Source organism: Syngnathoides biaculeatus, chromosome 5 (genome assembly GCF_019802595.1).
Source record: "Syngnathoides biaculeatus isolate LvHL_M chromosome 5, ASM1980259v1, whole genome shotgun sequence".
NCBI classification, from domain to species: domain Eukaryota; kingdom Metazoa; phylum Chordata; class Actinopteri; order Syngnathiformes; family Syngnathidae; genus Syngnathoides; species Syngnathoides biaculeatus.
This window is the reverse complement of record NC_084644.1, coordinates 1,382,763-1,396,994: the sequence shown is the minus strand read 5'-3', so window position 1 is coordinate 1,396,994 and position 14,232 is coordinate 1,382,763. Positions and strand designations below refer to the sequence as shown.

The 14,232-nt window shown below is 48.4% G+C and overlaps 2 protein-coding genes across 13 annotated transcripts; one reads left to right on the top strand and one right to left on the bottom strand.

Moving 5' to 3' along the window:
- Positions 1–2,740: 2,740 nt before the first annotated feature.
- On the top strand, positions 2,741–8,293 carry sgk2b (serum/glucocorticoid regulated kinase 2b). 7 transcript variants are annotated; one of them, XM_061820772.1, is made up of 12 exons: positions 2,752–3,955; positions 4,314–4,398; positions 4,468–4,564; positions 4,642–4,667; positions 5,632–5,689; positions 5,776–5,859; positions 6,077–6,208; positions 6,295–6,407; positions 6,840–7,059; positions 7,482–7,637; positions 7,717–7,806; positions 7,884–8,163. In XM_061820772.1, exons 1-12 carry the CDS (start codon positions 3,889–3,891, stop codon positions 8,016–8,018), a joined length of 1,263 nt encoding a protein of 420 aa, XP_061676756.1. In that variant the 5' UTR covers positions 2,752–3,888; the 3' UTR covers positions 8,019–8,163. The 7 variants fall into 7 exon arrangements, with proteins under 7 accessions (XP_061676753.1, XP_061676751.1, XP_061676754.1 ...); XM_061820774.1 differs by having other exon boundaries at positions 2,754–3,955; positions 4,323–4,398; XM_061820769.1 differs by having other exon boundaries at positions 2,741–3,955; positions 4,468–4,549; positions 7,482–7,806; positions 7,884–8,293.
- A 31-nt stretch (positions 8,294–8,324) lies between these two features.
- Positions 8,325–14,215, bottom strand: LOC133501201 (putative transmembrane protein 244). 6 transcript variants are annotated; one of them, XR_009795126.1, is made up of 6 exons: positions 13,776–13,986; positions 11,919–12,004; positions 10,247–10,320; positions 9,940–10,179; positions 9,509–9,864; positions 8,325–8,533 (listed from the first exon to the last, which is right to left on the bottom strand). XR_009795126.1 is itself a non-coding variant. In XM_061820778.1 (6 exons), exons 1-5 carry the CDS (start codon positions 13,806–13,808, stop codon positions 9,770–9,772), a joined length of 528 nt encoding a protein of 175 aa, XP_061676762.1. In that variant the 5' UTR covers positions 13,809–13,989; the 3' UTR covers positions 8,970–9,630; positions 9,736–9,769. The 6 variants fall into 6 exon arrangements, 4 of the variants coding, with proteins under 4 accessions (XP_061676762.1, XP_061676764.1, XP_061676760.1 ...); XR_009795127.1 differs by lacking the exon at positions 8,325–8,533 and having other exon boundaries at positions 8,970–9,630; positions 9,715–9,864; positions 13,776–13,987; XM_061820778.1 differs by lacking the exon at positions 8,325–8,533 and having other exon boundaries at positions 8,970–9,630; positions 9,736–9,864; positions 13,776–13,989.
- Positions 14,216–14,232: the final 17 nt, after the last annotated feature.

The following is a 14,232-nucleotide window of genomic DNA, read 5'->3' as shown; positions in this document are numbered from 1 at the left end:
GGGACACTCGCGCTCACCCGCTGCCCTGATTGCGCCTGGCCCCGCCCCTTCGCTGCGCGCGCTCCCGCCACCCAAAGCTGGAAGTCACGGGGGCGCGCACGCAAACCACTGGCAAAAACAACACGCACGATTCATATCCAAAATCCCAAGCACAAGTTGTGAAGTCAAAAGAACTTCCTCCATTTACCATTGTATTTTCGATTAACCTGCTCGTTAAATGAAATAATCACGATTCACAAAGCTCTCGGCCAGAAGTCAGGCCAGAAGCCTTAATTATGTCGCGGCCATCGCAGTGTTTATCGTGAATTTCAACCAAACACATTATACACCATTCGGATTGTTCCATACTGTGTGGAATTCATTTCCCAGAAGTTGTCGTGAAATCCTGCACTGACGATTTTACTCGGCAAAGGGACCGACTCACTGGACCTGTTTGTTAAGCACAACGTCATGATTGTCTTCTTTCAATGGCAACAGCTCGATGCAAAGGTCAAATGTGGCTTTTTTTTTTCCCAATAGAAGAACGTTGAATTGTTCAGCCTGATTATCGATACAAAAGGTCTTTTTTTTTTTTTGCAGCATATACTAAATATATTACAAAACAGGGACAAAATAAATGAGCTCATATTGTCCAGTTTGGCCCTCAAGTCAAATTTTTCGGTGTAATCGAGCCAGTTTACGTTCGTTCTGGTTTCTTGTCGCCACCTAAAGGTACACCGAGGTACTACCTTTGTCACAGTGAATTTACCACAGGTTGAAAGTGGTTATAGCCCGAGTCACAGCTTTGAGGTTCTGGGTTCGAATCTTCCTGTTTCTGGTTTCACTTCTTCCCTCCCACATCCCCCCAAAAAACATGGCGTGCATCTCTCGCGGGAAATGTCCCTTCCTGTTGAGCACGGCGGCGGCGGCGGCGTCTTCTCGGACGGTACCACCTTGTGCGTGACTAAAACCTGCCGGCGGCACTTTGGGCCGTTGTCATGGTGACGATGCAGTCAAGACGTGGTCCGCTTTCCCGAGCGGGAAGCGGCTCTCCACTCGCGTCCAATTCGAGACAGCGGAGACGGGACGCCGACAAACTTGAAATGACAGCCGGAAATGCTGCATTGTGTTCCGACGTGTTTTGTGGACCGGAAAATGTCGTCTCTTCGTCAAGAACCCTGAAGACGGGTCTTGCGTCACGACAAGCGCCCCCCAAAAATGCTGCCAGGGCACCGGAGGAGGGGCCCAAGACCAAGCAGATTGAGGTCACGAGCCCGAGCTTTGGCTTTCCGAAAAACCCGCAGAGGTTCTGTTAAGTGCTGTGGACCGAAATGCTTCCAGAATGTCAATCACCCGTACAATAATAGCCAATCAGATCGCCGCGTTGTCTTAACCCCTGGCTTGACGCGCCCCTGCCGCCGTCTTGCCCCACCAGCAATGCTGGTGGTCAGTAGAGTGCGCTTGGAAAATTTAACGTTACGAAGAAAATGGTCGTCAGATACGCTTGGGGAACACGCAATCGGTTCCAGGTTACACGGGGCTCGGTTGATTCATTTTCCGAAGCCTAAAACACAGTTGACGAAGTGTCTACGATGGATTAAGGCTCGCGGGAGAGCGTGCGTACAACTAAATGTGGACAATATCAACAAACACGAAAAAAAAAACTTTGACGGTAAGTGGGGGAGAAGTATGTTGTCTGAGTTTGATTTCATTATTATTAGTGCTTTATACATTGCAGGAGAAGAAATTTCGCTTTGTAACCCGCCGAATGAAGTGTGTCATGTTTTATGGCGAAGAGTCGGGTTAGTGCTCCGTGAATGTGCCACGTCGTGCAAGAGAAAAATTTTTGCCCATTTGGATCACATCGGACTTTTAAGACAGAGCACTGGCTTCCATTACGAGCCACGTCACTCACTTCTAAAGGCTCCAATGACTTTACTCGCGATCTTTCCGAGTAAAAAGTCCTCACCCTGCTTTACATGCGCAGTACGATTCCAATATTTTATCCTGTTGCATTTTAATATCAAGTTTGTGAGGCGTCAAACTTTTTTTTCCATTCCGTCCCGCTCCGTCCAAAATCTTAATCCGGTGTAAATATCCTTGCTTAAAATAGTTGACACCCCTCTGGAGAACTCACTTGGACAAGTCCGACGCATTTGCCAAAAAAAACATACCCCAAAATTATCTGCAATATGCGATAGAGAATCCAGTTCAAACCTGTTATGTTCAATCGCCATTTTGTTTGTGGGACGTGGCTTAAGATCGGCATCTGAAAGGTCCATTGGCTGACAGGTTTCAGGTGCAAATGTCACTCAATGGCTTGTACGGGCCAAATTTCTGAACCGTTGATGCGTCCAAATTTACGACGACGCCGTCATTCGCCCCAAACGCTCGACTTGACGCAAATTCTTCTCTATCTTTATTCGTTTGTGCAACGTCGTTGGCGAGAAAGGCTGCAGAAGAGTTTCTGTCAGGTTTTGAAGGGATGGAGCCATTTTGGAGAATCGACTTCAAACATGTTCTGTTCAGTCGCCATTTTGGAAACTTGTGGGACGCGGCGAAGGGGGCGGAGCCTAAGATCGCCCTCGTTGAACTCAGGAAAGGTTTCGCCGCTGCGCTCGCAATCGAGGGTTTCTTTGCCGAAAAGACAAACGTGTCATTTGCTTGGGGGTGGAAAACCCATTTCACTCAGTAAAATGCATGTCATATTTTCATGGAAATATCACTTTTTTTAGCAAGCTCAAAAAACACGTCATTTCCTCCACAGAATGTGCCGCATGTACTGTCTTTTTCCGTGATCCAGTCCACGCCTCATCGTCATGAGGGGAAAAGAGCACAATCTTCCCTCGTAAAAAAAAAAAGACTTGACTTGTTGTGGACTGTCCTCACCGACTGTGCCCGACCCGGAATAGCAACTCGCGCTATTTTCGCCCGTCATGTGATCGCAGGTGGTCATTAAAGTGCAGTTATGCAATTCAGCCCATCAAACGGAAATATTTCAGAAGACGACCGGGGTGGCAAATGCGCGGCCCGCCCTGAGCCTCACGCCGTAAACAAGTCGAGAGCGCTTCCAGTCTCCCGTAAATCTCGGCGAGCTGCGGCGATTGCGCCACGCCCGGCGGCGTCTTCGGCATGCGACGGCCGCGCGAACACAAGACGGCTCGTCCGCGGTCGTCGAATGCCGCCACACTCGGTCGTGACCTATTAACTATATTTAGTCGCTTGAATTTCAGTGAAACAGCCAAGGGTCACCGGTGGACCCTGATTTTTTATTATTTTTTTTTTCCAGTGCTGTTCGTGGGCATAAACGATTATTTTGATTTGTTGGAGGAATTTACAATGATGACCTAAGATCAGGAAATGGGTTCAAGTACACGCTCGATACAGGAGCCATCATTCGAAAACAGAAACAATCCACACGAGTGTGAGCGCCCTTTTGCTTTGGATACAAATTGGACCCTCCTACGGTGTCCATTTATGTATTTTGCAAGTTCTATTTTGACTTTTCAATTCACGTCACTTTCTAGCAAGGAAGCAATATTTTTCTTTCCTTCCTTCCTTCCTTCCGCCTTTAATTAATAACTACACTGTGAAACACTGGAATCTGATGATGACGAATGATGCATTTAAGTGGGCATACAAAAAAAAAAAAAACAACCAAGCAAAACAATCTTCTCCGAACAGATCCAAGAAATCTTTTAGATTGAATCTATGATAAGTTATATGTCCGTGAAAATATGGACACTCAGTTAAATGCGACCTTTAACGACCTTTAATTCCGAGTGTCCGCGAACGCAGCACTAGTCTGCAAAAAAAAAAAAAAAAAAAAAAGGAGGAGGAGGCGGGGGGGGTCGCTCCGGTTCGTCGGACTGCAGTCCGGATCGTTTGCTGCACGAAGGTTTCGCCCGCATGACGAGGACGCGCGGCCGAGCGATGACCTGCGCCGAAATGAGGAGGCTCGCGTCGTTTTTCGCAGGTAACGAGCTTAATGACGTCACATGCTAGCAAGATTGTCGCGAACTTTGCTACGTCTACAATATTAAATCGCTAAAAAGAAAAAAAAAAAAAACAAAAAAAAAACAGAAAGTGCTTTTTGCGTGGAGTTCATGAAAACGCTGCGACGACGTTTGCCTCGTTTTGGTCGCAATACATAAAAATGACGCCCATTCGTGAAACTTTATCAAAACTTAAAATTGAACCTATAAATGCACGATTTCATATTCATCGTGTGAGTGCCTGATAATTTCTGAAGCTCTTTTATTTCCTGTTTCTGCCATGTTCTTTGCGACATTTTTAATTTTTCTTTGTATTAATTGTCATGTAACTAACGCAAGGTCTTGCAGCTCTGCTCAAGGGGAGGAAATTTCTCTTCAGGGAGCTGCTGCACAAAGTTGCCCCCTATCAGCCGCTTTGCCAGCAGTAAGTCGCCACAAGATGAGAATCCATATCGGGAAAAATGATTATGACCCTCGCCTCTCTCACTTGAAGCCAGGAGGACGCTTGCAGGATCCGTCGGCCTCGGAGCAAAAAGTGGGAAAAGCTGCGAGACGGAAGCGGAAGAGGAACCGCGGTGAGCAAAGAAAATGTAAGGCGGCGTGGCGTTGACAGGAAACCATTCAAAAGATGACTTCTTGACCTTTGTCGTATTTGCCGTCTCCTCAGGGCTCACTCAAGTCTCAAACCTCCCGGTGAGTATCATTTTTCTCTGGACGTCAATACCGTAAAATTTGGACTATTCGACTGTATTTAGCATTCCGCCGAATGAGCCGCAAAAAAAAAAAAAAAAAAAGTTCCAGCGATAAATCTTACGCGGCCCGCAAGTGTGCCGCATACAAATACAAAAAGCCCCTACCTAAGTACATCCATTTTCTTTGCCGCTTATCCTCACGAGGGTCGTGGTGAGCGCCGGAGCCTACGGATCGGTTTCCAATGACGTCACCACTACTTAGAGCAATCAGATCAATTAACGATAGAAAAAAAACTTCACGCTTATCACCTGTGTTCTGACACACAAGATGGCGTCATTGGAAAGCTATCCGTACCAGCTGTCAACGGGCAGGAGGCGGGGCACACCCTGAACTGGTCGCCAGCCAATCGCAGGGCAGATCGAGACAACCAGCCGCGCTCACAATCGCGTCTTGGGCCCATTTAGAGCGTACAGTTGAAGTTGTACGTTTTGGGGATGTGGGCGGAAACTGGAGTGCACACCCGGAGAAAAGCAAACGCAGGCGCGGGGATCGAACCCAGGACCTCATGAGTGGCTGAGCCACCGTGCCGCCAACCTCCTAAGTGCAGTATAGAGGAAATAAACACAACGGGGCGGATGTGAACGTTTCGGTGCGCGCAAATTTTGATTTTTTTTTTTTTTAAACTCGCGACAGTTCAACGTGGAGGTCATGGGGAAAAAAAAAATCACAAAGAGAAAAATAGAAAAAATTGGCAATTAAAGACAAGCTCACAAAGGATGAGAACGCGACTCTCCCGGGTGGGGAAACAAATGCAGTGAAAGGAGCATTCTGATACCAGCTTTTTACATGAAAAGAAAAAAAAAACATGTACAAAATCAAAAATACATTTTGGGTTTCTTTATTTTCCATTGCGATATGTAAAGGCAAAGTCGATAAAAGTAACTTTTCTTCCTTTGTCTGCCAGGATGAAACCGTCTGACTTTGATTACCTCAAAGTCATCGGCAAAGGGAGTTTTGGAAAGGTAGCGTTTTCTCTTTCTCTTTCTCTTTCTCTTGCTTTATGTTTTTGATTTTGTTTTGCGCAATTTTTCCGGATCCTTTCATTCAGGTGCTACTGGCCAAACACAGAAAAGATGGCGGCTGCTACGCCGTGAAAGTCTTACACAAACAGACCATCGTCATGAGGAAAGAGGTAAACCGCCTTCAATTGACTTGAAAAAGTCTACACACCCCTCTTCAAATGCCAGGTTCATTTTGACCGAAGATGTTTTCTTTTCGCGAATTGAGCCGCCGAGGGGACCGATGTGCACGGCCGTCACCGAAAACCTGACATTTGAGCGAGGGGGTGCGTAGACTTTTTATACCCGCGTCTGCAGTCCGTTTTGACGCGGTTCTGACCGCACCCGTAGCAGCAGCACGTGATGGTTGAGAGGAGCGTCCTGCTCAAAGGCCTCCAACATCCTTTCCTGGTGGGACTCCGCTTCGCGTTCCAGACCCCAAACTTGCTCTACTTTGTTGTGGACTACGTTAACGGAGGCGAGGTAAACAAATGCCAAAACCGCCCGCGGTTGTTTTGTTTTTCCTTCCAAGGCGCCGACAGCCGCTTCTTCCTTCTTGCCACTTTCAGCTTTTCTACCACCTCCAGAACGAGGGCTCCTTCCCCGAGAGCAGGGCCGCTTTTTACGCCGCGGAGATTTCCATGGCGCTGGGCTACCTCCACTCGTTAGACGTCGTCTACAGGTGAACGTTCGCGGCGGCGCGTGACGTCGCCGACGTGGAAAAAGAACGGCAAAGTTGCCTTCTGCTGCCGCGTCAGAACAGGAAACTTTGAAATGTCGTGTGAAAGGTCGCACGGTGGATCAGCTCACAGTTCTGAGGTCCCCGGTTCGATCCCGGACCCGTCTGTGTGGAGGTTGCATGTACCTGCGTGGTTTTTCTCCAGGTGGACACTCCGGTTTCCTTCCACATCCCCCAAAAATGCAACATTGATCGGACACTCTAAATTGCCCCTCAGTGTGATTGTTTGCCTCGATGTGACCTGCGATTGGCTGGCGGGCAGTCCAGGGTGTACCCCGCCTCCTGCCCCTTGACAGCTGGGATAGGCTCCAGCGCTCCTGTGGCCCCCGTGAGCATAAGCGGCTAAGAAAACGGATGCTTTTGTCTGTTCGTCAGGGACCTGAAACCGGAGAACATTTTGCTGGACTGTGAGGGCCACGTGAAGCTGACCGACTTTGGACTGTGCAAAGAAGGCGTGGCCGCGGGCGAGGTCATGCAAACCTTCTGCGGGACGCCGGAGTACCTCGCGCCGGAGGTGCTGCTGGGTCACGCGTACGGTCCCGCCGTGGACTGGTGGGGACTCGGCAGCGTCCTTTTCGAGATGCTTTACGGGCACGTGAGTGGCGTTTTCTGCCTTTCTTCTCACGCAAACGTTTGATTTCCGTCTTCCTGAACTCCTCGTTGTTTGTCGCCATCCTCAAAAACTCCCAAAATTTAGTGGACGCGAGTATCTCCCATGAAATGTATTTTCGACGCGCCAGAATTCCATCAAAAACTAAATGGACCCCCGTCACAGATGTTTCGGGGTCCCGAACCACGAGACTCAAATCCCATGTGCCAAAAATGAAGGTGGGAAGAAATTACTCCCAAACACCAATTTCACAAATGCCTTTTTGCAGGAGTCCCGAACCGGACTTCCCGGAATTTAATCTCTTGCAAATCGGCGAGAATTCCCCACCCCAAAAACCCCAACAACATGCGGTCTCGAGAGCTTCATTTATGTTCCTAATCCTCTTTTTGCCCCGTTTGGCGTGGCAGCCTCCATTTTACAGCCGCAGCAAAGCAGAGATGTTTGCCAAGATAGTCCACGAGCCTCTCCGGCTCCGGAGCGGAACGTCCGAGGCGGCCCGCTCGCTGTTGGGGGGCTTGCTGGAGAGGAAGGTCTCCAGACGCTTGGGGGAGCGCCGCGACGTGGTAAGGACGCGCGCGGAAGACGGCAAAACGTTGCGAATCCGCATGGTGACGGCGAGGCGGATCTTTGTGGGTCGCCCAGGAGGAGCTGCGGGAGCACCCCTTCTTTTCATACGTGGACTGGGACGACCTGCTGGCCAAGAAAGTGGCCCCCCCGTTCGTCCCCAATGTGGTAATCGCGCCGGCCGACGGGCTCTGTCCTCAATCTGTCGGATCCCCGTCTCCATCTGGTCTCTCCTTTCCCCGCAGACGAGTCCTTGCGACGTCAGCTACGTCGACCCCGAGTTCACGCTGCAGCCCGTGCCGGCCTCCGTCGGCGACGGGTGCCAAGAGGGCGGGGCCGCCCGAGCCTTCGTCGGCTTCTCCTACGTGAACGCCTCCTGAGACGAGCGGACTGTACAAAGTATTTGGTTTTTTTCTACGACCTGAATCTGTGTGAATGGCCACGTGTTGTTGTCCCAGATAGTGTAGTGGTTCACTTGCCTGAACGGGACTTTGAATGCTTGTAATTGGCTGGCAAGCTGGCAAGCTGGCAGCTGGCGGAGGCTCCAGCTCACCCGTCGTCTAGTAAATGAGTGGACTTGAAAAGTAGTGTCTTGAAAATTAAACACTTTTCATCACCGTGTGTGCTGATTCGTTGAAACAACCGTCCACTCAAAGCTGTTTTTTTTTTTTTTTTTTTTTTTTGGGTGTTGCTGCTGGGCAATGCGCAAGGGCGACGGTGCCCCGGTGCTGGCTTGCCCGTATTTGGAAGTGCTTGCAAACAGGGAGGCTTTTGCGGCGCTCTGTAATGACCCCGGCAGCTCGTCTCATGTTGTGACATCACCGCGACGCTGCTCTGGACTCGAACGGTTTTGAATTTGCGGGCCACACCGTGTTCCGTCTGCACGCCCTCGCAGCTGAAACAAAAGTGGAGTGCGAAAAGGTTTTGTGGTCCAGATTCATCTATTAGCTGTTTGCTTTTCATCCATCCATCCATCCATTTTCTTAGCTTTTTCTTATCCTCACATGGGTCACGGGAGTCCCGGAACCAATCCCAGCTGTCTACGGACAGGAAGCGGAGTACACCCCGGACTGGTCGCCAGCCAATCGCGGGGCGGGGCACATCGAGACAAAACAGCCGCACTCACAATCACACCGACGGTCCAATTAATGTTGCATTTTTTTGGGATGTGGGAGGAAAGCGGGAGTGCCCACTCGGAGAAAAGCCACGCAGGGACGGGGAGAACATGCACACTCCACACTGGCGGGTCCGGGATTGAACCAGGGACCTCAGAACTGCTTTCCACCTGATCCCCCGTGCAGCCCTGTTTGCTTTTCTTTTCTTTCGTTTCTTCTTTGTGGGGAACAAACCACAAATATGCTAATATGCTAAGTGGCCATATATCCCCACTTGTTCACAAATGTGTGGGGGTCCAAATTTAAGAAATTCATGAATCGGAAAAAAATAAAAGTCAGTGCAATTAGCGGTCTGGCCAAGTTCCTTTGACATATGGCTGTAATTTCTAAATGATAATATATCTTATTGTTGGGAAACCTCTGAAATAAAGCTGAAAATCTTCAATTCAATAATATTTGAAATGCTCATTTTAGCAGTATGCCAAGGCAAAAAAAAAAAAAAAAATCAGAAAATGTACCAGTAGTTATGCCACATTTAATTCTTCCAACATAAAAAAACAACTTTGCCATCCCGTTATTACGTTCACAACTTCCCAAAGTGTCAAAAGAATTTCCGTACAGTAGAAATCCAGAAACATCTCCTCGTGGTGCGTCCAAGCGTTATCGGTGACGTCAAAGTAAGGCAGAAACCGTAAAACTGCCGACGAGCGGGAGAAACGTGACGAATTTGCCGGATGCCGTTTTGGAGCGTTTACCTCCGTTTGGGTCGAGGGTGAGCCGGAGCCCAACCCGGCGGACCTTTGGCGATTAGCGCGGTAAGAGCTGGTCGTCATCTGGTCGGGGGTCAACGGTCGCACTATTTTCAACGGTTTGTCTCCTAAAAAAGAACAAAGAAACAAGTGTGCGTATGCGAGGGTCCGTTGGACTGCTAAAACGAGAAATGCAAACGGCGGTCCAAAACTTTTGCACGGCGCTGTCGAACCAAGGGAACGCTTTTGCGTCGGCAAACGCTTCACTTAGTAGACGGTGAAGGTAACGTAGCTTTGGTCATCCTGGCAGGCCAAGTAAGCGATCAGCTGACCGTTGCACACCATCAGAACCAAGCCACTACCTGTGGGGCAACACACGGTGACTGCACTTTACAAAAAAAACTCCCAATGAACACGGGAGTCGCGTACGACCTCACCTAAGGCCAACCACCACCGCCAGGCCAGCGGAAACTCCAGCATCACTGCGGCGCGAAACATAAACAGCGTGAGGGCGACGCGCTTCGCACCCAAAGACGACTGACTCCGCTCACCGAGGCTGCTGATGAAGACGTGCAGGCAAGTGACGGTGAGCGCGTAGTCCCACACTCGCCTCTTGACCACGGCGGCAAACAGCAAGCCGCTGCAGAAGTAGGTCAGCTCCAAGGACAGCAGGTTGACTGGCACACAAAGAAAGAAAGAAAACGTCAGGGGAGCGCGTCGGGCAGCCCCCTTGGACGCGCTCACCCAAGTACTTGGACGCCGAGTCCTCCGGCTTGGTCTTGAAGTCAAAGGGGATCCGTCCGTCAAAGTCGTCTAACCTGCGTTGGGAGGTAAGCCCAGTTAGCGTTCAATTCCTTTCATCTCTACGGACAACATTCATTCAAATATTGCCATACTGGGATTACGACATTCACGGCCGTGAGGAACAGCACACGACGTGCCGCGAGGTGGTGCGCTAACTTTGCCCCGACTTAAAAAAGGTGTTTTTCCGTGCAAATATTTGCCGTCAATATGACATTTTTGCGGTTACAAATGCCGCTCGGGCAACTAGTGAGTGGTGTGCAAGTGTTTTTCATGCAAATATTTACTGTAATTCCGACTTTACAACTACAGACCAGTTATTGTCAGTGTGTAGCACTAGCGGAAGGGCTACTTCTCATGCTACGCTACGCAAAAAAAAATGTAAAAAAACCCATTGTAGCTAAACATGCATGCCTGTTAAAACTTTTTCATTTCAATCCACAACTGTGTGTTTATTCTTCTTCAACTAGAGTCCATTTTGAAATACAGTTGAGTTGTATTTAACTTTTAAGCGCAGGCTACTTCAGAACAATTGAAGTATTCCCCCGGCAACACTGCACGTAAGCGCGCGAGTGTTAAAGATGAAACTGCGCAAAAATGTTACAGTGGCTTACAATAGTATTTCACTTCCTTTTTAATGGGTACAATTTAGGTGTACGGCGAATACTCGGTTCTCGAACGTCTCCGTTCTCGAGCAAATCGGTTTTGGAACGAGAATTTCGAGATTTTTTTCGCTTCTGTTTGCCAACGAAAATTCGGACGCCCCCGACAAAACCCGGAAATAACATGACGCGCGCGGCCCGACCAGCTGACCCACAACGCGCTTTGTTATTGTGTATAACGCAGCCTCTGTACGCAGACGCGTCGCGCTAGCTCCGTTTACTGACTGTTTTTTTCTTCCTATTGAGGACTTTTAACCCCCAATCACGGCTCCAAAGAAGTGACACTAGAGTCACCCCCACCAAAGAGATTTGATACAGTCGTTGAAAGTTTTGCTTTGCTTTTTTCTCGTGAACTTTAATAATGCTCTGTTCCATTAGCATTTCTACATTATTGTTTTGTTTCAAATATTTTGTCAACTCGAGTTACAAGTTAATGTTTTTGTATGTTACTTTTTGTAAAAATATATGTATATTCCCCCCCCCCCATTATTGTTGTTTAAAGTTATTCTACACTTTTGTTAATAAAAAAAAGTTTACCTGCCTGGGGGCCGAGTCGCAACACATATGGCAAGGCACTCCCGGCCTAGTCTACTCGACTACTAAAGCATACATTTAAAGCAAAAAATAAATATATTTCTGCAATCATTTTATCATACAAAGTATTTAAACTATACATGTATTTCTACTATGCAGTTTATTATCAGGAAAAATGTTTAAAAAGCCCAATTTTTTTAGGCTCGGAACGCATTATTTCTTTTTCCATTCATTGTAATGGGAATTATCGATTCGGTTTTCGAACTGCCTTCTGGAACGGATTGTGGTCGAGAAATACACGGAATATTGCTCATTATGGAGACAAAGTAAATGAGGGCAAATGACAAGAGTTATGAATGACATGAAAAGTGATTCTTCACACAAAATCACGACTTTTTTCGGTGACGACTTGTTCTCACCTGAAGGCACCGAAACAAACGCTCCCGATCATGTAAAACAGGGCGTAGAAGACGAGCAGGCACAGCAGCAGGTTGAAGAAAACCGTCTGGCGGGCGCACACAAACGTGGAGTTAGCACGACACAAGCGGCGATACCCACAAATGGGGGCGGGGAATCGCACCCGCGGGCAATTAGCGGCCTGGCGCCGCTTCGTCAGCTCAGAAAAAGCCTCAGCGTTGAACCCTCAAGCGCGTTGAGAGCTCCTTTAACGGCCAAATTCTTTATGAGCTTGATTGAAATCACACAAATGCAAAAAGTATAAACACGATTTCGCTTCAGGTGAGCAAGATCAACAACTATCGTGTTTTATCGCTAAACTTATTTTGATCGGCGGCCATTTTAGTTTGTATAATGTTCTCCCAGGGCCACATTACCACCCATCCATCCATTTTCTGAGCCGCTCATCCTCACGAGGCTCGCGGGATCCTATCCCGGCTGTTTACGGGCAGGAGGCGGGGCACACCCTCAACTGGTCGGCAACCAATCGCAGGGCACATGGAGCCAGACAACCAATCACACCTATGGGCAATTTAGAGTCTCCGATTAATGTTGCTTGTTTTTGGGATGTGGGAGGAAAGCGGAGTGCCCACCCGGAGAAAACCAACGCAGGCACGGGGAGAACATGCAAACTCCACACAGGCAGGTTTGGATCGAACCCAGAACCTCAGAAGTGCGAGGCCAACGCTTTCCAGTTTACCCACCGTGCCAATAGGCCATATAACATTTCTGGGGGAAAAATATGGCACCAAAAAATGTATTGTACATTAGCTTTTTATAAATAACTCCTCTGCGGTCGTCATGCCATTATCCAAGCTGCTTATCCTCACAGGGTTTATGGGAAAGCCGGAGCCTATCCGAGCTAGCTTCGGGCGAAAGGCGGACTGCGCCCCGAACTGGTCGCAGGGCAGATCTCCGCACCGTTTCATTTCTTGAATATTAGAAGAGGAGTCGGAATAAATGCTCTCGCGGGTTCTCCTCCACTGCCTTGCGTATTATTTACTATTGTGTACCACACAATTGACCTCACGGACACTTCAAGGTGTAATTTTATTGTATATAAGTCGTGAGATTTTAACACTTGTTTACTGTGCAGTGCTACTTGACACTTCTGTAAAAAAAAAAAAAAAAAAGTGAAACTAAGCCCTGTTGAAGTGCCCACAAAATGGACAGCGTCGTCAGAGCCATTTCTTATTTATTAGAAAGAAATATGAATACTAATAGAAGCGCTTTTGCCATATTTTGCCTCATCCAACTAAATAAAGTAACACGACCCGAGTTCACTGCAAATGTCTCAAACTATTACCGCTTTATTACACTTGCGTCTACGTCCGGCTAACAATGGCGGCGGTCGCGAGTGAATGAAATGGCAAACTGTATCCACCTGTTGCCATTCATAACAGCTTCATGCTCAATTTTCTTTTTTTTTTTAAAAAGCCCAAATTTCACATTGGGTCATGACATTTTTGGGGTAAATCTGTTTACTGTATATACCATTTTTTTTCTCCTTCCGGTGAGTTTTCTCCTGTGGATAAAGCTCGGGAAACGCAACACTGGGGCGTGCAATCAAACGCATCACACTTGAGTAATATTTACACGCGTGGATCGCGGAAATATCGGCCAGAGGTCTCCGCGTGTGTCAACGTCAATCAAAACGGAGCCCGATTATGTATCGGATCCTCTTCGGCTGCATCTGGACCGCGTCGAAAGCGCAACCTGCGCCGCCGCAAGCTATTTACGTCACAACGTGCATTGAGCGGCGCCCTAAATGGTTGGCCTACAAGTGTCGTGCGCTTCTCTCTCTCTCTCTTTTGGTTTACCTTGGAGTCGAGCGCTTTGCTCTTGAAGGCCATTTGCTCGCGTTTTCGGCTCAGCACAAGACCGCAAAGCGTCTAATCCGTTCGATCGTCTTCATCGTCGCCCTCCTCCTCCTCCTCCTCGTCTGCTCCCCTTCGACGCTCCTCCGGCGCCATCCGCAGGCCAAAGCGCGAAGCGACCGGGCGAAATCCGCCCGCTCCTCTTCACAGTACGAAAGGAACTCACCTCACCCTAGGAAGGAAAAAAAAAAAAAAAAGAAAAGCAACACGGCCCTTTGTTCACAACATGCACTTGCTCCCACCGCAGAATGCAGCGACAACGTGTGTTTTTCTTGCCATTATTATGATTCTTTTTTTTTTTTTTACGCCGAGCAGGTCACCGTTGCAATGCTCCGAGCTGAAAGGCGTCGTAGCGACGAAGCAGCCATTATGGACGATCGTGCACGTTCAACGGGGATGA